Source organism: Panthera tigris, chromosome A2 (genome assembly GCF_018350195.1).
Source record: "Panthera tigris isolate Pti1 chromosome A2, P.tigris_Pti1_mat1.1, whole genome shotgun sequence".
Classification (NCBI taxonomy): domain Eukaryota; kingdom Metazoa; phylum Chordata; class Mammalia; order Carnivora; family Felidae; genus Panthera; species Panthera tigris.
In genome coordinates, this window is record NC_056661.1 from 5,381,148 (window position 1) to 5,402,462 (window position 21,315).

Consider the following 21,315-nt stretch of genomic DNA (forward strand, 5'->3'; position numbering starts at 1 on the left):
TTTTTATTTTTTTTATTTTTAAGTAGCCTTCACATTCAGCATGGAGCCCAGTGCAGGACTTGAACTCACAACCCTGGGATCAAGGACCTGAGCTGAGATCAAGAGTTGGACGCTCAGTCAACTAAGCCACCCAGGTGCCCCGATAATAAATAATTTTCAAACGGTGAGTGGAGAAAATGACAACTCATAACACAAAGGGAAAATGTCCGTAATATGTAAAGAGCTCTTGGAAAGAATCAAGAATAAAAACCCTACAACAGTGCATGGAAAAGTTAGCAAAGGCTGTGAAACTTGAGCTCACAGAGAGAGACAGTTCTCTCACCCAGGAGAAGACGCTAGTCTCATAAGGGAAATGAACATGAACACTATACCGTGATGCCATTTTTAGCCCATCAGATTGGCAGAGATCAAACGGCTCGATAACACTCCACATTGGCGAGGCTGTGAGGAAACTGGCATTCTCTTACCTTGGTGATGAGGAAGGACGCTGGTACCACCCCTAGTGGGACAAGTCATCATCACTACCTAAATGACACATGCACACACCTGTGGCCGAGCTACGGCACTTCCAGGAATTTCTCCTTCAGATACAATCGCTCATGTGCAAAATGACGTGAATGCAGTTATCCGCGTACCCTGCAGTGCTTTGTAGCAGCGGAACATTGGAAACATTTTGTGCTTCTGATGTTGTGGGACCTCCAGGAGAAGAGGTTAATGCGATTGCCCTCGAACATAGAGAAACACTTCACGACTGTACAAAGGGAACCCCAGCCAGCTGCATTCACTGACATGAGTTTATCGCCAAGATATATTTTGAGTGAAAAAAAAAAAAAAAAAAAAAGGAAAAAGAAAAAGAAAGCCCAAAAGGCTATGTTAGCGTTTATGGGAAGAAAAAAAAAAAAAAAACAGGAATAAATGAGTTTTGATTGAAAATACACAGAATGGGGGCACCTGGGTGGCTCAGTCGGTTGGGCATCCGACTTCAGCTCAGGTCATGATCTCGCGGTTGGTGAGTTCGAGCCCCGCGTCGGGCTCTGGGCTGACGGCTGGGAGCCTGGAGCCTGCTTTGGATTCTCTGTGCCCCTCCCTCTCCCTCTCTGCATTCTCTTTCTCTCTCTCTCTCAAAAATAAACAAACATTATGGGCACCAAGGTGGCTCAGTCGGTTAGGCGTCCGACTTCAGCTCAGGTCATGATCTCACGGTCCTGTGGGTTCGAGCCCCGCGTCGGGCTCTGTGCTGACGGCTCGGAGCCTGGAGCCTGCTTCGGATTCTGTGTCTCCCTCTCTCTCTGCCCCTCCCGAGCTCATGCTCTGTCTCTCTGTCTCTCAATAATAAATAAACATTAAAAAAATGTTTTTAATAAAAGAAAATACACAGCACATCTCTGGAAGATTTCACAAGGAGCTGTTTTGGCTGTTCTAGAAAAGAGTTTCCCAAAATCCCATCCAAAGGCACAGCCATTATTAGACATTTCTTTCCTAATCGTCCCCCATGAAAGTTTAACAGCGCAGATCGACTCTGTATCTGTTTATATTTCTATGTGTATCTGTGCTTTATACATGAAAATGCATTTTCCCCACCCCCCTCCAGAACTAATTTTTACCCCCTTGGGGGCAATATCACCTCCATTGAGGGATGATGCTCTTGGACGGTAACCTGGGCCGCAAGATGAGAAGGGGATTTCTCACTGCCTGTTCGTTTGAAGCTCATAATCATGAGATTATGCTTTTTTTTTTTTAACATGGATGTTTCCTTTACATTCCTGTGGCATCCACCCGGGCAGACCCATTTTCTGTCCTCTCGCTCCAGTGGTGATCATCTGACTTGTTTGATGCTTCGTTAATGGTGTCATCCACCAGGACCCTGTGTGTGTCACACACCCAGCGCTCGATCGAGTCCAGAAGGTGTTTGTTGAGTGACTGAATGAGTGAACCAGGATTTCAGCGGAGCTTAGAGGAATCCTCCTGTGGAAGGGCTTTTCCCTCTCCTTTGCTGGCTTTGGAGTCGGACAGGCCTGAATTCACGTCACACCTCCTCACATGCTCTATGCCTTTGGACAAGTGACCTGACCTCTCTGAGCCTCACTCAATGCACCTGTAGAATGAGGGTGATATCAGTGCTCACTTCAGGGGGGAGCTTTATAAGGGTTGAGCACAACACAGGTGCTCTGGGAGGTGTGGAAGGACACATCAGAAGCTGCTGGTGCCTTTGGGGCTGCGGAGGGTGGGGTGGAGGTGGGCTTTCACACTTACTCTGGGTATTAATGTATTGGAATGTTCTACAATGCAAATGCCTCCATAAAAATAATTTCTTGAAACCATCTCTAGAAATGCATAAGAACTTAACATGCTCGGTACACAGTTGGGGCCAAATAAATAGTGATGGGGCTGCTGTTTCAGCTACAGTGTGCCCAAAACAGACCCCAAGCCCTCCAGCCAACCAGTCAACTGGCCGCCAAAGGCCTGGAGACTGTCCTTCAAGGGCTTGAACAAGAGGATCCCCCAAGTCACTGCCAGGGTCTCAACCCAGGTCCAGACCTTCTGTTCTTTGGGGGGCCCAGGGGTGGATGTATTTGGAGGAGGTGGGATCATCCCACCAGGCAAAGCACAGACTGGGTAGGATTAGGGTGAGGCAGGCGAGGGACACAGGGACAAAGGGCAGCCTCAATGCTCGTCTGTGTTTTAAAATGTGACAGCTTTGGGACACCTGGGTGGCTCAGTCGGTTGAGCGTCCGACTTCGGCTCAGGTCCTGATCTCACGGTTCGTGAGTTTGAGCTCCACATCGGGCTCACTGCTATCAGCACAGAGCCCGCTTTGGATCCTCTGTCTCCCTCTCTCCCTACCCCTCCCCTGCTTGTGCTCTCTCAAAAAATAAATAAAACATTTTTTCAAAGTTTAAATAAACAAATAAAAGTAAAATGTGACAGCTTTGTTCATTTTTCCTGTTTCTGATTCTGTGTCTCCCTCTCTCTCTGACCCTCCCCCGTTCATGCTCTGTCTCTCTCTGTCCCAAAAATAAATAAAAAACGTTGAAAAAAAAATTAAAAAAAAAAAAAAAAAAGGGGCGCCTGGGTGGCGCAGTCGGTTAAGCGTCCGACTTCAGCCAGGTCGCGATCTCGCGGTCCGTGAGTTCGAGCCCCGCGTCGGGCTCTGGGCTGATGGCTCGGAGCCTGGAGCCTGTTTCTGATTCTGTGTCTCCCTCTCTCTCTGACCCTCCCCCGTTCATGCTCTGTCTCTCTCTGTCCCAAAAATAAATAAAAAACGTTGAAAAAAAATTTAAAAAAAAAATGTGACAGCTTTGTTCATTTTTGCATTCATTTTGATTTTTTTTTTAAATACTGCATGGATGCCAGGGGCTGGGGAGTGACTCAGGGGTACGTTTTCTTTTGGGGTGATAGCAATGTTCTGGAACTAGACGGTGGTGATGATTGCACAGCCCTGGGAATGGACTAAGGGCGAATTATACGGTTTGGGAGACGATCTCGACGTCAAACACTGCACTGAAGTATGATTTGCCTTATGAGCCTTCAGGATCTAAACGCGCAGCATCGCGAACAGACAGCAATAGTGTATTATAAGCAGCAAACTTGCTAAGAGACTAGAGCTTAATTACTCCAACCACCAAGAAGAAATGACAATTATGCGAACCTAAAGAGGTGTGAATTATGCATCCCAATATGGTAGTACAACATCTAAATGTATCAAATGAACATGTGGCACCTTAAATCCACACAATGCTATCTATCAGGCGTATGCCCATTTATTTTCTTTACTTACTTATTCATTTATTTGGAGAGAAAGCACGCAAGCATGAGCGAGGGAAGGACAGAGAGAGAGAGAGAGAGAGAATCCCAAGCAGGATCTGTGGTATCAGCACAGAGCCCAACGCGGGTCTTGAACTCAGGAATCTCGTGGCATCATGACCTGGGCTGAAATCAAGAGTCCGACGCTTGACCAGCTGAGCCACCCAGGTGCCCCCAAACGTATGTCAATTTAAAAAGGAAACATTATTTATTTTGATTACTGAGATTTGGGGTACCCCTTAAACTTTGCTCAGAGGAGAGCCTCACCTACCTTGCCCCCATCCCAGCCTCCGAACAGAGACACTAGGGATGTGTCGGGGTGGGGGCTGAGACTGCCTGTTTGCGTGAGGCTGGCCCAGGAAGGAGAGACCGGAAGATCAGGCTCCTCGAGACCACTGGTGGCTACAGGGCCTGCTTCCCACGGAAACCAGGAAATCGCCCACACCACTGCCCCACCCACGGTGGGGCACCTGCCGCTGGGCCCACACTCACCCCAGCACAGGGGGAGGAAAAGCATAATCCCCGAGAGGCAGGGAATCCTGGCTTTAGCAGAGCCTTTCAAACACACACACATACACACACATACACACACCCCTTACCTTCAGCCTCACCTGGGCCTCCTGAAACTGCATGGACAGAGGGGGCCGCCGGATGTGGAGAAGAGTAGGGAAGGAGGGCTGGGCTGGTTGACGGGGCTCAAGATAAGGAGCTGACTGATTTCCCCCAAGCCCAGCTGATGCCTGGCTAACCAAGCCCCTGGGCAGTTCGTGGGAAAGGTGGAGCTGGCCAAGCTGGTTGGCAGCTACCCCACAGGGGGCTCATCTTACCTCCTGGGCCTTGCTCTGCACCCCCTTCTCTCCAGCTCATGCCTGCTACATAGGCCAGATTGCCACCCTCTTCTTCCCACGGGCTCCCAGTATCCCCACCTTCCCCTTCCAGCCTTCCCCCCTACCTCAAACCTCAGGAAATTTCTTCTGCACGAAGCAAATCTAACCAGGATCCCCCCCTACTCAATACCCTTTGTTGGTTCCCCATAGCCCTGGGGCTAAAGGAGTTTCCCAGCATCCCACTGACAGCCGGACCAAAGCTCTGCTAACCCCTCACAAGCTCCTCATTGCCCTCCCCGACACAGTCTATTCCTGCATGCCTTAGCACTTTCCCGCCCACCTCAGGACCTTTGCACAAGCTCTCCCCACTGCCCAGAACACTTTCTTTCCTCCTCTTTCCATAGTTGATGCCTATCCCCACTTCAGATCTCACCTCTGGGAAGCCCTGAATGACCACCCAGGTGGGTCAGGCCCACCAGCACCAGGCCTCAGTCCAACCTCACATCAGGATTGTACATTCTGTCTGCATGCGTGACCCAATCCGTGATGACTTCCAAGAAGGAGCCGGAACCGGCATGTAATAGGTTCTCAACCAACACTTGCCTGTTCGTGATTTCACAACTTTCTGCCCAGTAGAAGAAAGACAATAAATGCAAAAAGAAATAAGAATTTCAGATCGTGAAAAAATGCCCTGGAGAAAATGCAACAGGGCGGTGTGCCTGGTGGTCACAGAGGACCTGAGGAGATGAGGGAAGGGCATTCTAGGCAGAAGGAACCACAAGGCTAAGGGCCTGGAGGCAGAACCAGCCTGCAGTGTTTGAGAAACACAGCAGAGGCAGTGAGGGAGAGAGAGGAGGAGGTGAGAGCAGGGAGGGGACAGGACAGGTGGTGATGGCCTTACAGGCTATGACAATATTGAACTTTACCCGAGCTTTGCGATCTTAGAAAACAGAGAAGGTTAGGGAATCCCCCACCCTTTGTGTTCTGGGAAACTGCTTAGTGCAAGGAACAGCCTCCCATATGACTTAACTTAGACTCCCGGCAGACCCCTGTGATGGTTAGTTTGATGTGTCACCTTGGCTGGATATTTGGTCAAACATTATTCCAGGTGTATCTGCGAGGGTGAGGGTGTTTGGGGATGAGATCATCATTTAAATCAGCAGACTGAGTAAAGCAGATTGCCCTCCCGAACATGGGTGGGCCTCATCCAATCAGTTGAGGGCCTCAACCAAAAAACCGACCCTCCTCAGAATAAGAGAGAATTCTACCTTCTTGATAGCCCCCAGACTGACTCACTGGCTTCCCCCACCCCCCACCCCGGACTTGAACTGAGACATCAGCTCTTTCTGGGTCTTGAGCCTGCTGACTCACCCCACAGATCTTACAGCTTGACAGTCCCCATAATCCCATGAGCCAATTCCTTATAATAAAGATATATGCCAAGCTATAGGTATACCTCTAGATAGATGGATATAGGTATAGATGTTTATCTGGCTATAGATCTGTCTATCTAGATAGACATCTGCGGCCTGGCATATAGATAAATAGATATAGATATAGGGATTTATAAATATCTAATATTTAACACACAGACATTATAGACATATAATATATAGAGATATCTATAAATATCTATAGATATAAATATATCTGTGTAGATATACAGATATATGTACCATATAGATACTGTATAGATTATAGATACATGGAGAGATATATGGACAAATAGATAGAATGATAGAATCACAGAGAGATACATACACACATCACCCTATGGCACCCTATCATTCTATCTCTCTGGAGAATCCCAATGCAGATTTCCTTGTTCATCTAGGACAAGGTCAGATGTAGACCATCCAAATTCCTACTTTGCCTCAAAAGCGGGCCGCCGAACTGCTTGTCCCAACTGATCCATCAGAACACAACCCTTGTGTGTGTGTGTTTAAGTTTGTTTATCTATTTTGAGACAGAGAGGGAGCATGGTGGGTGAGGGGGCAGAGAGAGAGGGAGAGAGAGAATCCCAAGCGGGCACCACTCCGCGCAGAGCCCGACGTGGGGCTCAATCCCACGACTCCGAGATCACAACCTGAGCCGACACCAAGAGTCACTCAACCGACCGAGCCACCAGGCGTCCCTGGAGCACAATGCTTCTTAACCAAACTTTGGTTAAGCTCCTCGCCTTCCCCAGGGGCCCTGAACTTAGATGCCCTTCACCTGAGCCAACAGACAGCCCCCTCCAGAGAACAGGCCGGCCCCAGGGGGACATCCCACCTCCCCACACCTGGCTCTTGCTGTGTTTATTCAGTCCTCTCTATAAAAGAAAACCACTTTGTGCCTAACTCTTGAGAGGCTTGCAGACCTCATGGTCAGAGTGCTCACTCCCTTTCTCTCCTTTGTCCTTTTGCATAAAAGCTCTCCTGACCAAATCCAGATTCGTGTTTCACTCACGGCTGTGGGGAAGATTTTGGATTTTTTTTTTTCTAGGAGCAATAGGGAGCTATGGAAGGACTGAGAGCAGGCACAGGACACATCAGGGCAACCAACTGGATTCAAGAAAACTCTGGGGCGATGCAAGCTGGTGGCCGAGTTGGGAAGTAGGCAGATTCAAGCTGTGTTTTAGGAGACGAGTGGGCACAGCATGAGTTAGAGGCAGGTCTCTGGAGGTCCCAGAACCTCCTGCACCATAAATTCTAAGAGCATCGCAGTTTGTGGCTGGAACAGCCAAGGAAGGCGGCCCAGCATCTGGAGAAGTAGAGTAAGCTGGGGGTGGAGGGTGCCAGAAGGTCGTTTATCAGGGAGGCTTAGAACCACAAAGCATCAGACTGGGGAAACTGAGGCAGCAGGCCACATGGCAACCCTTCGGAGGCCGGCCGGCATGTCCGTGGCAGAACCAGGATTCAGACCCAGGTTCCCTGCCTCCCAGCCCTGCTGGTGCCACTGCTCTCTCTGTTCCTGGGAGAACTGGGATTTGAATGACACCTGGGCTTGAATCGGGGGACAGGAGTGAGGGCACTCTGGGCTGGGGAACAGAGGGGACAAAGGTGTGGAGGCTGAGCAGGGAAAGTCAGAGGCCGGAAGTGCATAATAATAGCAGCCAGACTGTGTCAGGCCCTCCCTATTACCTCCTCCACTCCTCCCTCGGAGGCACGAAATGCTTATCTCCAGTCCACAGAAGGGGAAACTGAGGCCCAGAGAGGTGACGTGAGGCCTCAGAAGCAGTGGAGAGCCCTGGGTCTGGGGACCCAGGCTGGGGGTGGGGGGGGCAGTTCCTAGCCTTTGACCCCTTCACAGCCCCCACCCAGGCCCCAAGACAGGAAGACAGTGGCCAGGAGAGCCCTGATAGAGGGAGGGGGAGGGGCAAGGCCAAACCACGGACAGGATTTCTCAGAATTTACAGTAGAAGGAGGGGAGGGGAGGCTGGGGGAGCCCCCAGGGCCCGCAGCAACGGGGAGAGAGTGGGCGATGGGGGGCCCACACCTGTGGCCTTAGGGGTGGGGGCCCCCACTCCCCTTCATCCTCCCACATCTTTGAGCCTTCAGCCCACCCCAATCCCTGGCAGGGGGTGGGGGCCGCATATGGGGAGACGCCTGCACAGCCGGGCTCTGGCACAAGTGTGCATGCACGTGCTACACTCAGTGTGACACGTGTCCATGCGTGGCTCGTGACACACGCGTGCACACTCAGGCTAGGCTGCGTGAGTGTGCACATGCATGCATGTGACCCCCACCCAGGCAGGCCCAGGCATGTTGCCCGGCCACCCAGGCACCCCACAAAGCCAGGGGGCGGGATTGCCTCCCCCCAGCCCCCTGAGGGCCGGGTGTCCAGGCTGGGGTCCATCGGGGGTCCGTCGGGGGCGTCTCCTCCTGCACCCCCTATACGTGCTGCACAGGTCCCTGGTCTCTCTCTCCTTCCCGCTTCCCAGAGGCCCGTGTGTCCTCTGTCCTCGGGCATGGCAGGTCACTGGCATTGCTTTAAGTTGAGGTGATAGTCTCACAACATAAAATTCACCGTTTTAGGGGCGCCTGGCCGGCTCCATCAGAGCTGCGTGCAACTCTTGATCTCGGGGCTGTAAGCTCGAGCCCCGCGTCGGGTGTAGGGAAGACTTAAAAAAAGCAAAATCTTAAAAAAATTATTTTTAAAAAGTTCACCATTCTACGGCGAACAATTCAGCAGCGTCTGGCACCTTTAGAGGGCTGGGCAGTCACCTGACACTGTCATCCTCCCCAGAGGAAACGTCATACCAAGTACTCAGCCCCTTCCAGCTCCCCACTCCCAGCCCCCTCAGCCACCAACTGCTCCGTCTCTAGAGATTTGCATATTCTGGAAATTTCCTGTAAAGGAGATCACACAACACATGGCCTTTGGGGGCCCATGTTTTTCTTTTCACGCATGTTTGCCGGGACTCAGTCCAGAGGTCCTCCGAGGGGAGCTTCCCCGACCACCACCACTGCCCCCCGGTCCCTGTCTGCCCCCACGTCCTGGTCATCAGCTCACAGCCCTCAGCATCATCTGACATAACCTGTCCATCTACCCGTTCACCCAGAGTCTGTCCAGCTCCTTCCTGAAAGGGCAGGGGCCAACAGGTAGGGAGGGATTCACTTCATTCTCTCTGGAAAGTTGCGAACGAATGAACGAATAAATGAATGAATGAGTGAGTGAATGAATGAATGGACGAACCGCCCATGTAACATCGTCCTGCTTCCTTGTCAAGCCTCGATTCAATTGGAGAGTACTTATCATCCACCTACTGTGTGACAGGCCCCACAAACCATCCCAAACACCAAGGGCACGGTACTGAACACAACAGAGAGGCCGTGCCTTTGTCCTCCAGGCAGGGACAGACCATCAAACCTGGTGACGCAGGATTTCACGGCAGTCCAAGCTGTCCCTGGGAGAATCAACTGTTCCTTTCCGCTAGGTTTGCTCACTCAACAAATATACATTGAGCACCTGCTATGTGTAGGGGTCAATGCGAATCATCAGAGGTGTGTTAGAGTGGGTGTTCGGGGAAAGCCTTTGCTGGGACGGTAGCGTTTGAGCCAAGACCTGAAGAAGGAAAAAGAGAGTCGCGCTTACTCAATGCGGGGAAAAGCATTGCAGCAGAGGGAAGAGAGATCTTGGGAGAGAAAGCTGGCCGTGATGCGGGCACAGTGAGGCGGGGCAGGACACGAGGCAAGTCGCGTACCTCTCTAAGCCTCGGTCTCCCCATCTGTCAATGAGGATAATAATAACGAAGTCTTTCGCAAAGAGCAAGTGAGACAAAATTCAAGGCACTGGCTCAAGCCATGCGGCCAGAAAACAAGCCCATTTGTCCTGGGCGACAGACCCCTGGGATCATGGTAATTATGGGGCATTCACACCTCCTGGCCTTGCAGGGCCGTCCTCCCCACTGTCGCCAGCCAGAGCCACCTATCTCCAGATGATTCCCAGCTCTTCTGGATTACCTGAGCACCTCTCTCAACCTCAGCTGTCCCTGGTCCCCTCCTCGCTGACCTCCCCCACCTCAGCGGACCTTGGGCTTTCCGGTACCCCCATACACGCCTGAGAGCCCGTCCCCACATGTTTGTCTCAAGTGGTTTTTAGTGGAAGGCGGCATGAACCCCCCCCCCACACACACACCCATGGAGCAGCCCTCCTGCCCACCCCTCAGATCTCAGAAAGACTCAGAAACAGGGATGGAAGGGACACCTTGGTTCCGAGGGGAGGCAGCACGTGACTGCCTGTGGGGAGATGAGCCACACTGACAATGTGGTCAGTCACCCCCTTTCTCAGACACTGAGCCAGTTCCCCTGCACCGATGTGGTGGGTATATTTATTTTCACTCAGCTTCACACACCACAGGATGGAAGGGAGGGGGGAGGAGGGACAGTTACAGCAGAAACACTCAGAAACTCCCCGGCACCCCCATCTCACTTACAGAAAAAGCCACGACCCACAGCTTCTGCATGACCTTCCCCATCACCTCCCTGTCCTCACCTCCTCCCTCTCTCCCCCTCGCTCACTCTTGCCTCACCCCCACGGGCCTCCTCCCTGTTTCTCACAAGGCACAGCCCTGCCCCAGGGCCTTATCATGGACCGCTCTCTCTTGCCTGGGCAGTGATCTTCCTGCAATACATACACGGGTCCATCAAGCCTCTGCTCAAATATCACCTTCTCAGCGAGAAAAGGGACCCCCACCTCCCTGTTTCAATTATTGTAACACATCCACCTGCCACCTCTCCCAAGCTCCCCCATCCCGCCTCTTTTTTCTCCATGACACTTACCAGCATGATCCTACTTTTCTTGTTTATTTGTCTCCCCAACTAGGCTGCCAGCACCACGGAGGCAGAAACCACATCTATTCTGTTTACTGCTCTTTCCTGCACCTTGAACATGGTAGATGATCAATAAATATTTGCTACGTGAGTAAACTAATCTTTCAGATGAATGAATGAATGAATGAATGGTTGTTCTGGTTGAGCCATAAGCTTAGCCCCGAAACCCCTGGTGACCAAAACAAAACCAGAAATGGGATTAGTTAGAGTCTCCATGGGGATAAACAATCCAGTTCCCAGGGGAAAGCCCTGTGCCAAGCCATATACGGACTGCCTCTCACTTAATTTCACAAGAAGCCTTTGGAATCCCTGTTTACTGGTAAGCAAGGGAGGCCCCGTGCTATGTATGAGACCACCCAGCCAGGATGGGGTGCTGCCCAGCTCCCAAACCCATTGGCTCACCACTGCACCATCATTTCCCTATTAGAAGAATCACCTCAATGCTAGTAAAAAGTACAGATCCCAAAGCCTGTCTCTTGGAAAGTCTGATTCAAGAGGTCTATAACCTAAACGAGCACCTCTAGGTGATTCTTCTGATCAAGGAAGTTTGAATAATGGCACTTCATGCAACAGAATGAGAGAGACAGAAAGAGGCTGGGCTAAATGCATGTGAAATGTAAAACTTGGAAACATTTACAGGAACACTTAAGAGACTATCTCTATGACCTTGAGACATGAAAGGATCCATAAACAAGACAAAAATGTACAAACCAGAAAAAAAGATGGATAAATTTGCCTACATCCCATTTTCCAACTTTTGCTGAAATAAAACACACCAGGAATAAGATGAAAAGGCAAGTCAGATGAAAAGTCTGTGATGTTCATATGTGACAACAGAAGCATATCTGGAATATATAAAGAGCTCTGAGAAATCAACAAGAAAAGGTAACTATCCCGACAGAACAGGCAATTCATAGAAGAGGAAATCCAAGAGGCCAACCAATTTTGGCAAAGATGTTTAACAGAGGAACACAGGTTAAACCATTTTATGTGCCCCCCCATAGGCAAAAATCAAACAGCCCATCAAAAACCAAGGGTTGGCAGAAAACAAAGCTCATTTACATGCAAGGGATTGCAAATGGGCAATGCCACTCTGCAGAACACTTTGGCAATATCAAGGTTGAAGACAAGCACCCCTAAGATCCTAGGTTCTACTCCTGGGGATACGCCATCAGCAAAGTATAGCCAACAGGCCAAATCTGACCACATCTGTTTGGGGAAATAAAGTTTTATTAGAACACAGCTACACCCACTCTTTTACATATTGTCTGTGGCTGCTTTCCCGCTACAAAGAGCATAGTAGACACAGCAATGCAGTGGCTGTTGACTCACAAAGCCAAAAGCATTTACTCTCCAGTCCCGTAAAGAAAATCTGCCAACCTCTGCTCTGAACCAGTGTTTCTCAAACTCTCATGTGTGCGTGAGTCTCCTCGGGAATCTCATGAAAATGCAGGTTCTGATTCGGCAGTTCTGGGAGGTGCCTGAGAGTCTGCATTTCCAGAGGGCTCCCAGGTGATGCTGGGCTGCTGGTCCCTGGACCACAATTTGAGTATCCAGGATCCAGGCAACACAGAGTTCAGCCAGGATGTGTCTGTGAATCCTTAATAGACAAGATAGAGAAACATGGCCTCATCAGCATCTTCAACTCCTTTTATCTCTTCCCTCCCCACCCCCTCCCCCGCCCCCCGGGGAATCACCAACCAAGCGGGCAGAAACTCATTCCGTGGATATTGCACACACTCGCCGTGGGTCAGACATACCTGAAGCAGGAAGGGAATCTCAAGCATTCGTAGATCTCACTAGCCTCCAAGGATGGGCAGAAGAGGAAACACAACATACAGTTGTGCCCTAAACTTTGGCCCCCAAGTTACCCTTGAGCGTGACAGACATAACCCGAGGGGCCCATGGAGACCCCAGGGGGGAGGTGGCACTAAAGTTCTTGTAGCCGCAGCTCCCTGGAGCCCCATGGAAGTCTGCCAGCTGCCCATCGGCTCGTAGAGGGCAGAGGCCACACCTGTGGTCCCAGAGCCCAGCACAGGAGCGTCATCGACATGACTCGGGTGAATGTTCTAGATGTTTGTGCAAGGTTCCCCTGGCAAACTCTTCAGTCTGGAGCACCATTTCTCTCCTCCGGTTCCTACTGGACACATAGTGGGAGCTCAAAAATATATTTCTTGGAAAAAAATATGTATTTGATGAAGAAATGATTCATAGTTCCGAGAGTCATCATATATAAATAGCATTGGCCAAAAAAAAAAAAAAAAAAAAAAAAGGCAGGGGAGGGAGGGGCAGACCAGGACAAAGGGAAGGAATTTTAAAGACCAAGAGGACATTTTCCCTGAGGAAAGCACTACTCTGGGGCTGGGAACATGAGAGCTTTCTGAAAAAGAAAGGAAGGGAGGGGAGTTAACATTTGTTGAACACGTGCGCCCTATAAAGTGCTAGGCACACGGTAAGTGAGATGTACTCTTCTCAAGCTATCTTCTACCGCCAGCTACCTCCAAGCCGAGGGAGGGAAGCAGGAGGGCGGGAGGGGCTTCGGAGCAGCTCCCCCAGGGGTAAGAGCAAGGTCAGAGGTCGAAGGTGTGCAAGAAGCAGGTTTTGACTCTAGAGAAGTAGGGATGAGCTTTAGAGGAAGTGAGTTCTCCATCCCCAGAGGTATTCAAATAGACACTGGATGAGCAGCCATCAAGAGACTCCAGGGGTCCTTCCTGATAGGGCAATTCTATGAATTGCTTTAGGAAGATTCTTCTCTGGGCTTTTCCAGCTGGGGCTGGAAGGTTAAAGGGGGCCTGAGTGACCCAAGGGTGGCCAGCCCCCGCTCCCCTGAGTCCACAGGGCCTGGGCGAGCTGGTCCCAGACACCTCAGACACCAACCAGGTGGCCCTGTCAGGAGGAAGCACCAAGCCACCTACATCTCCCAGCAGTGGCCACACAGCCACCCCCATTCCTTCTTCCCTCTCCCTTAAGCTTTTTAAAATATCCCTCTGGTCAGTCAGGACCAGAGTTTCACTAAAGGCCTTTGTGCAGGATTAGCCACAGCTTGTGTGGTCCCTTTGCGTTGGACGTCAGCTCCTGTGCACGCTCAGGCTCCACCGTCCCAGCTGTGGGCACTGGCTGGGGAGAGACAGGCTGGTGCCGCTTCCTCCAGGCAGCCCTCCTTCCTGCCTCCCCAAGACACTCTTGGGAGATGTGAGTCTCTGAGCCAAGACCAAAGGCATTGTTGGGTGTCTCCCACCTGTCTGTGCCCGAGGGCAGTGGCTGAGCCAGCAGCACATTCCTCAGAGGGGCAGTGCTGGCCAAGCTGTGCCCAGCAGGATGGGAGGCTCGCCGGGCCCTTGTTGTCTGCTCCCACTAGAAGGCAGAGCACAGGGCAGGGGTGGGCTGACCCTGCCCAATCCTGGCCTGGAAGCAGAACGAAGGAGGCAGCAGGTAGAGAGGGGCTGGGCAGTGACGGGCGAGTCCCCCACGCTGCCCAGTATAGGAGCAGTGCTCTCGGCTGGCACACATTTGTGACCGTGACAAACCCAGGGTGGCCAAGAAGGGCCCAGCCCCTGAGGCTGCTGGGGAGAGGGGTGGGGTGCCTGAGGCCCAATGACCCAGAGCTAGCTAGCCAAGGGCATGCAGGACTCAGAGACCGCATCTGCCCGGAGGAGGGCCCCCCCCCCACCCAGTTCTCCCCACAGTCGAAGGTGGGGGCTTTTTATCCAACTGAGTGAGAAACTGAGGCAGGAAGGTTTCATGAGCTGTGGGGCTCCAGGGTCCCTGGGAGACCTTCCCCGCAGAATGGTCCCTTCTCCTGTCCAGCTGGGAGTGTGCGTGCTCAGCGGCCATGGGCAGCCAGGGAGAGAGAAGAAATGGACTCCCACCCTTCCCCCGATATTGCTGACATGTTCCGATGTTTCAAGACCCTGACCCAAGACACAAGGGGAAGCCATCTGAACTGGGTAAGTCTGGCTCCCAAACTAGCTGGTAAGTAAGCCCCCAAGACACAAGGCTTCAGACATCCTGAGACATTACCTCCTTCTTGAGCATGGCCCTCAGTATGTCCAACCCCAAACCCCCACCACTACCTCCGGAATCAGAATCCCAAAGCCAGGAGGCTGTCCTCACACCGGTCACTAAGCTGAGCACAGAGGGAGGGTTCAAAGATCATGAGTGGGCAGGTGAGGGGGCGGGGAAATTGTGAGAGTTAATGTGTAAGAGAATGAATGAATGAATGAATGAATGAATGGTGGATGGAAGTCAGGGAGGGGGGAGGGAGTAAGGGAAGGAAGGAAGGAAGGAAGGAAGGAAGGAAGAAGGAAGGAAGGAAGAAAGGAAGGAGGGAGGAAGGAAGAAAGGAAGGAGGGAGGAGAGTGGGAGGAGGGAGGGAGGAGGGAAGGCAAGGAAGGAAGGAAGGAAAGAAGGAAGGAAGGAAGGAGGGAGGGAGGGAGGGAGGGAGGGAGGGAGGGAGGGAGGGAGGGAGGAAGGAAGGAAGGAAGGAAGGAAGAAAGAAAGGAAGGAAGGAAGGAAGGAAGGAAGGAAGGAAGGAAGGAAGGAGGGAGGAGAGTGGGAGGAGGGAGGGAGGAGGGAAGGCAAGGGAGGAAGGGAGGGAGGGAGGGAGGGAAAGGAACTACCCAAAGCACATACTTTAGGCAGGATGGGAACCACGTATGATCCAAGTTGAAACCCTGTCCCCTCCTCCAGACCTGGACACTGAGAAGTGGACCCCCTCCGTGGCCTCGCCCAGTGCTGGGAGCTGAGTCAGGGGCAAGCCACTCATCTTCCCCCGCACAAACCCATGTTCAGTCCCAAAATCCCCTTGCAGGCCAGCCCTGCCCCCCGGGGAGCCCTCAGAGGGGGCCCCGGCCATCCGCCCACCCTGGAGGCACTCTGCCCAAGGCTTGGGACTTGATGCGCAGTTTGTGGGGCAGGGAGGGCTGACCCTCAGAGTCGTTCCCTGGGACAGGATAGGCCACCCCAGGAGGCAACTCCATCGGGTCAGCAGAGGGTGTGAGCAACACATCTGAGGGCCCCGAAGCCTGGTAACCAGTGGGCATGGGTGACCACAGCCTCCAGAAGGGCCTGAGCTCCGGTCTGGTCCCCCCATGCCCATCCAGGAGGTGACAACTGAATAAGGCAGCTGGGAGGGCAGCCTGCAAGGCCATGTCCATTCTCTTGGGGGCAGGGGGCGCAGGGTCCTGGGGGCACCTGGGGGAGGTGGCCAGACCAGTCCACTTGTGAGCCACCAGACAGCCCCCGCATCCCGGAACCCCAGTGTCCAGGGCGCATGGCCTCAAAAAGCAGCCACGGGAGCCAGAGAGGGAGGGGAGGGGTTCGGCCCTAGAGCAGGGGTCCCCAGTCCAGGGGGCCTCCCATAGCATGGCCTGTAGGGGCAGGGCCCGGGAGCCAGCGACGGAGGGCAGAAGGCCAAAGCGATGCCTCAGTGTCCACAGCTCAGCCCTGAGCAGAGCGTTTTCCTCCAGCAGCACGGCTAGCCTGCCCTCGAGGGCCGCGTCATTGAGACGCCGCTTTTCCCGGGACCTCTTGGCGGCTTCGTTGTTCTTCCTCCGCTTCTCCCAGTAAACTGTGTCCTTCTTCTCTTCCGGCATGAACTCCCGCTGCCTCCGGATGGCCGGACCCCTGCCGCGTGCTCCCCGCAGGGTCTTGCTGCAACCCTGAGATACAACTGGCAGGCTGGAGAGACCCACGTCCATGGCTGCCTGGGGCACCTGGAACACAAGAGAGGGGTCTTGGACAGGAGGCAGGAGGCTGACCAGGATGGCCCTCCCTCTGATTTGTCCTGTGACCCCACCATCACAGACAGGTAAGGGCGCAGGTGGAGTGGGAGCGGGGAGGGTGGGGGGTGACCAGGACGGAAGCAGAGAGGGATGTAATGGAGAGGAAGAGGAGAGGAGCTGGTGGGACCATTGGGTGTCTGGCAGAAGAGTGGGGGAGGCTTCCAGAGAGGCCGCTTGGCTGGGAAAAGCTTAGGAGCAGACCACAGTCTTCACGGAGAGCCGGTGGGGCATCGACCGTGTCCTTAGAGGATGCAGGCTCTTTCCCCGGGGTTCTTACCTCTGAGAAGTCAGCTGATAAGCCTAGAGCTCAGTCTGGTCTGAGCTCTAGGTTAAGATCCTCGGAGACCCAGAGGGAGAATGAAAGAGGGCTGAACCTGGAAAGAAAGAATGTGTGTCCATGGAGTTAAACTGAGTCAAGCTGGGTTCAGAAAATAAGCCAGTAGTCATCTGAATTGTGCCTAGGTTACGTCCCAAGACCTCCTCGATACGTGGCCAGAATTTTGCATCTGCCCATCCATCCATCCGCCTACCCACACATTCATAAGATGATCTATTCATCTATGCACTCACTCAACTGTCCATTTGTCCATCCCTCTACCCACCTACTCAACCAACTCACCATCTATCCGTTTATCCCCTCAACCACCCACCCACCATCTGATTTGTCCATCCCTCTGCTCATTCAAACATTCCATCTATCCCCCATCCGACTACAGAATCATCTACACATCTGCCACTCACACACCCACCCATCCACCTACCTGTCCATTCATTCACCGAGTCATTTTTTTATAATATTGTACCTACAGGTAACAATAGAAAAAAAATTGGACTCTATAAAAATGTTTACATTTTGTGCATCAAAAGATACCACCCGCAGGGGCGCCTGGGTGGCTCGGTCGGTGAAGCGTCCGACTTCGGCTCAGGTCATGATCTCATGGTCCGTGGGTTCGAGCCCCGCGTCGGGCTCTGTGCTGACAGCTCAGAGCCTGGAGCCTGTTTCAGATTCTGTGTCTCCCTGTCTCTGTGACCCTCCCCCGTTCATGCTCTGTCTCTCTCTGTCGCAAAAAATAAATAAAAACGTTAAAAAAAATTAAAAAAAAAAGATACCACCCGCAAAGTAAAAAGATAACTCACAGAATGGGAGGAAATATTTGCAAATCATAGATCTGATAAGGGATTAATATCCCAGAACATACAGAGAACTCCTACAACTTAGCAACAACAACAAGATAAAAATAAAAATAACCCAATTCAGAAATGGTCACAGAGCTTGAACAGACATTTCTCAGAAGAAGATACGCTGCTGGTCCACAAGCACGTGAAAAGAGGCTCAACAGCGCTAATCATTAAAGGAAACTCAAATCAACACCACAGCGAGATAGCGCCTCACATCCATCCGGATGGCTACCATTAAAACAAACCAAAACAGAAAATGGCAAGTGTTGACCAGGAGGTAAGGAAATTACAACTCTCGCGAACTGTGGGCAGGAATGTGAAACGGTGCAGCCGCTGTGGAAAACCGTATGGCGTTTCCTCCAAAAAATTAAAAATAGAGTTACCCTGTGATTCAGCAACTCCGCTTCTGGGCATACACCCAGAAGAATTGGAAGCAGGGTCTCAAAGAGATGGCCACACACCTATGTTCACAGCAGCAGCATTCACGATGGCTAAGAAGTGGAAACAGCCCAAGTGTCCGTGAACGGATGAACAGAGGAGCAAAATGTGGTCCATCCATACAATGGAATGTGATTCAGCCTTTAAAAGGGAGGAGAGTCTAACACCTGCTACGACACGGATGAGCTTTGAAGGTTTGAGGCTCAGTGAAATAAGCCAGTCACGAAAAGACAAATGGTCTACGATGCCCTCATAAGAGGTGCTTACAATAGTCAACATTGCAAAGACAGAAAACAGAATGGTGGGTGCCGGGGGCCGAGGGGAGAGGAAAATGGGGAGTTATGCTTTCATGAGTACAGTTTCTCGTTTACAAGATGAAAACAGTATGGGGATGAGTGGTGCGGGAGGTAGCACAACACTGTGAGTGTATTTAATATTCTTGAACCATACACTTAAAAATGATTAAGACAGGGGCGCCTGGGCGGCTCAGTCAGGTGAGTGTCTGACTCCGGGTTTCGGCTCCGCTCAGGATCCCAGGGTCGTGGGATCGAGCCCCACTGTGGGTTCCGCACTGAGTGTGGAGCCTGCTTGGGATTCTTTCTCTGTCTCTGAATTTTTTTTTTAAATGGTTAAAACAATAAGTGTTATTTTATGTGTATTTTTAATTTTTTAATAATAAAATTTTTTTAATAATACTAACGTAACTTTACTGAACGCCAGCCATCTTGCCATCCACATATCCATTCACTGGATATTCACTTTTTTTGTCTACAATTTTAATCCTGGTACCTAATGTTGTGCTTGTAGACTGTAAGTGGTAAATAAACATTAATGAATGAACGAATGAATGAACAAATGAACGAACAGGTGAACCAAAACAGAACTTTGTTCACAGAAAATATTTGGCCCTCCTGCTGAACTGCCAGCCCCAAATCATGAAGCCAACCACATTTCCCTTTTTGCTTTGGCCACCAGGAAACTCAGCATTCAGTTTGAAGATAAGCTATAATAGCCTTCTTGATTGGGAAAGCCATTTTCTTCTGCAGTGTTATTATTTGAATTTAGTCTTTTTCTCTGTGCTAACAGCTCTTGGCCTTAGTGTCTTGGCTGCATAAGATCATTGAGATCAAAAGAAAACACTCTTCAAAACTCTGATCATGATTCTACGTCCACATTTCCCAAAGTATGTTGTCAGGAACCCCAGTGCCGAGGGTGCACTGCCCAAAAAAAGAGAAAAAAATACAATACATTTGAGAAATACTGTATATCCTACACCCTACCTGAGAATCTTAGTGATTCTCAGGGGCACCTGGGTGGCTCAATCGGTTAAGCGTCCCACTTCAGCGCAGCTCCTGATCTTGTGATTCATGAGTTTGAGACCCACATCGGGCTCTGTGCTGACAGCTCAGAGCCTGGAGCCTCTTTCGGATTCTGTGTCTCCCTCTCTCTCTGCCCCTCCCCTGCTCACACTCTGTCTCTCTTTCTCTCCAAAATAGATAAACATTTAAAAGATTGTTAAAGGCTCTGAGAAGTCCTGCAAAAAAAAAAAAATTTTTTTTAACTTTGTTTGATTTAGAGGTTCTCAAACTCACAAAATATCTACTTTACAAAACACCTTGGGATGCAAATTCATTCATTCATTCATTCATTCATTCATTCATTCGTACAGCACTGTGCCAGGTCCGAAGATGGTTACCAGAGGAAAATCAAACAGCCCTGTGCCTTCACAAAGCCCCCAGCCACATGGTAAAGGGAAGTGAGATATAATGGAAAACACAGGCCCAGAGAGGGTCTGCTATCTGCCCAAGTCACACAGTAAGTTAGCGGCAGGATGAGGATTTGAATGCCATCTGTCTAATGTGTGGGTCCGTTCTGCTTACAGGTCTGAGGGGCTGCTATGTCTGCAGTCATGGCTGGGCTTGAAACAAAAGGCTTTGCGGGGCCCTGCCGTCACCTGAGTCGGCAAGAACCCCTAGTCACCAGAGGGACTCCAGTACCACTGCCTGGGACCCCCTCTGAGAACTGGTTACGAGGGGGACACCAGCACCGAGGCCCAAGACCTCCTGTGAGGCCCCACAGGCATCTGGGGCCACCTGGCCCCCGGCCCACCTGCTGCAGCAGGTGGCCCATGCTGGCCCGTGTCGCACGGGCTGGAGAAGCGCCTGCAAACCGTGGACGCTGCTGCACAGGACCCGGGTGGGGGGTCCTGGGTTTGCACCTGCCTAGTCCTCACGTCTGCTCCTGGCGGTCAGACCACCTATCCCATCCTTGTCCAGGAGGCCACGTTCCCTGGCCCCTTTCAGCCGTCTGAGACCAGCACACCCTCTGGCAGGAGTGCATCGTCCTGCTGACAGAGAAGGAAACCGAGGCTCAGGAGCTCCCGCGGCTGGCCTGGGGGTGTCGGCAATTTCACAAGTCGGCCTGATTTTCCCTCCCATCCTTTCCTCCCAGCATGGTGACTGCCACCACCACCCCCCCAGCCCCCCAGCCACTGCTGACACCCCTGCCCCCCCACCCCACTTCTCTGTCCACACGTGCACGCACCCCCTCCGCTCTCCTCGCAGCACCGGCCGCAGCCCAGGGGTCTCCTATCCCCCCTGGGTCCACACCCGCCTGCACCCCAGTCCCTCCAAACCCACCAGCAGCCCAGAGGAGTCTTTTTCAAAACCCCACTGACCCTCAGGTTAGAAACCTCTGGGGTGTACTTATGAAAGCACTCAAAATGATCCCTGAAAACAGTGCTCATGTGCAGCTCAGGTCCCCCCGCTTCTCCACCCTGGGGCTGGGGAGCGAACGGAGGCCGACGCTGCACGAATGGGTTTTGGAATGAACCAGTGAATGCGTGAGTATTTGAACCAGTTAATGAGTGACCTGAAAATGTATGAGTGAGCAAGCAGACAGAGAAATACCCCAGGGGCAGGGCCCTGAGAGTGGGGTACAGTAAGCCTGAGTGAATCCTCTCTCTCCCCC

General features: G+C 51.8%; 1 protein-coding gene across 1 annotated transcript; it reads right to left on the bottom strand.

Annotated features, from left to right (window-relative positions):
- Window positions 1-15,780: 15,780 nt before the first annotated feature.
- NFILZ (NFIL3 like basic leucine zipper) lies at window positions 15,781-17,089 on the bottom strand. The gene is made up of 2 exons (XM_042977278.1): window positions 17,006-17,089; window positions 15,781-16,659 (listed from the first exon to the last, which is right to left on the bottom strand). Exon 2 carries the CDS (start codon window positions 16,642-16,644, stop codon window positions 15,781-15,783), a length of 864 nt encoding a protein of 287 aa, XP_042833212.1. The 5' UTR covers window positions 16,645-16,659; window positions 17,006-17,089.
- Between the last annotated feature and the right edge of the window lie 4,226 nt (window positions 17,090-21,315).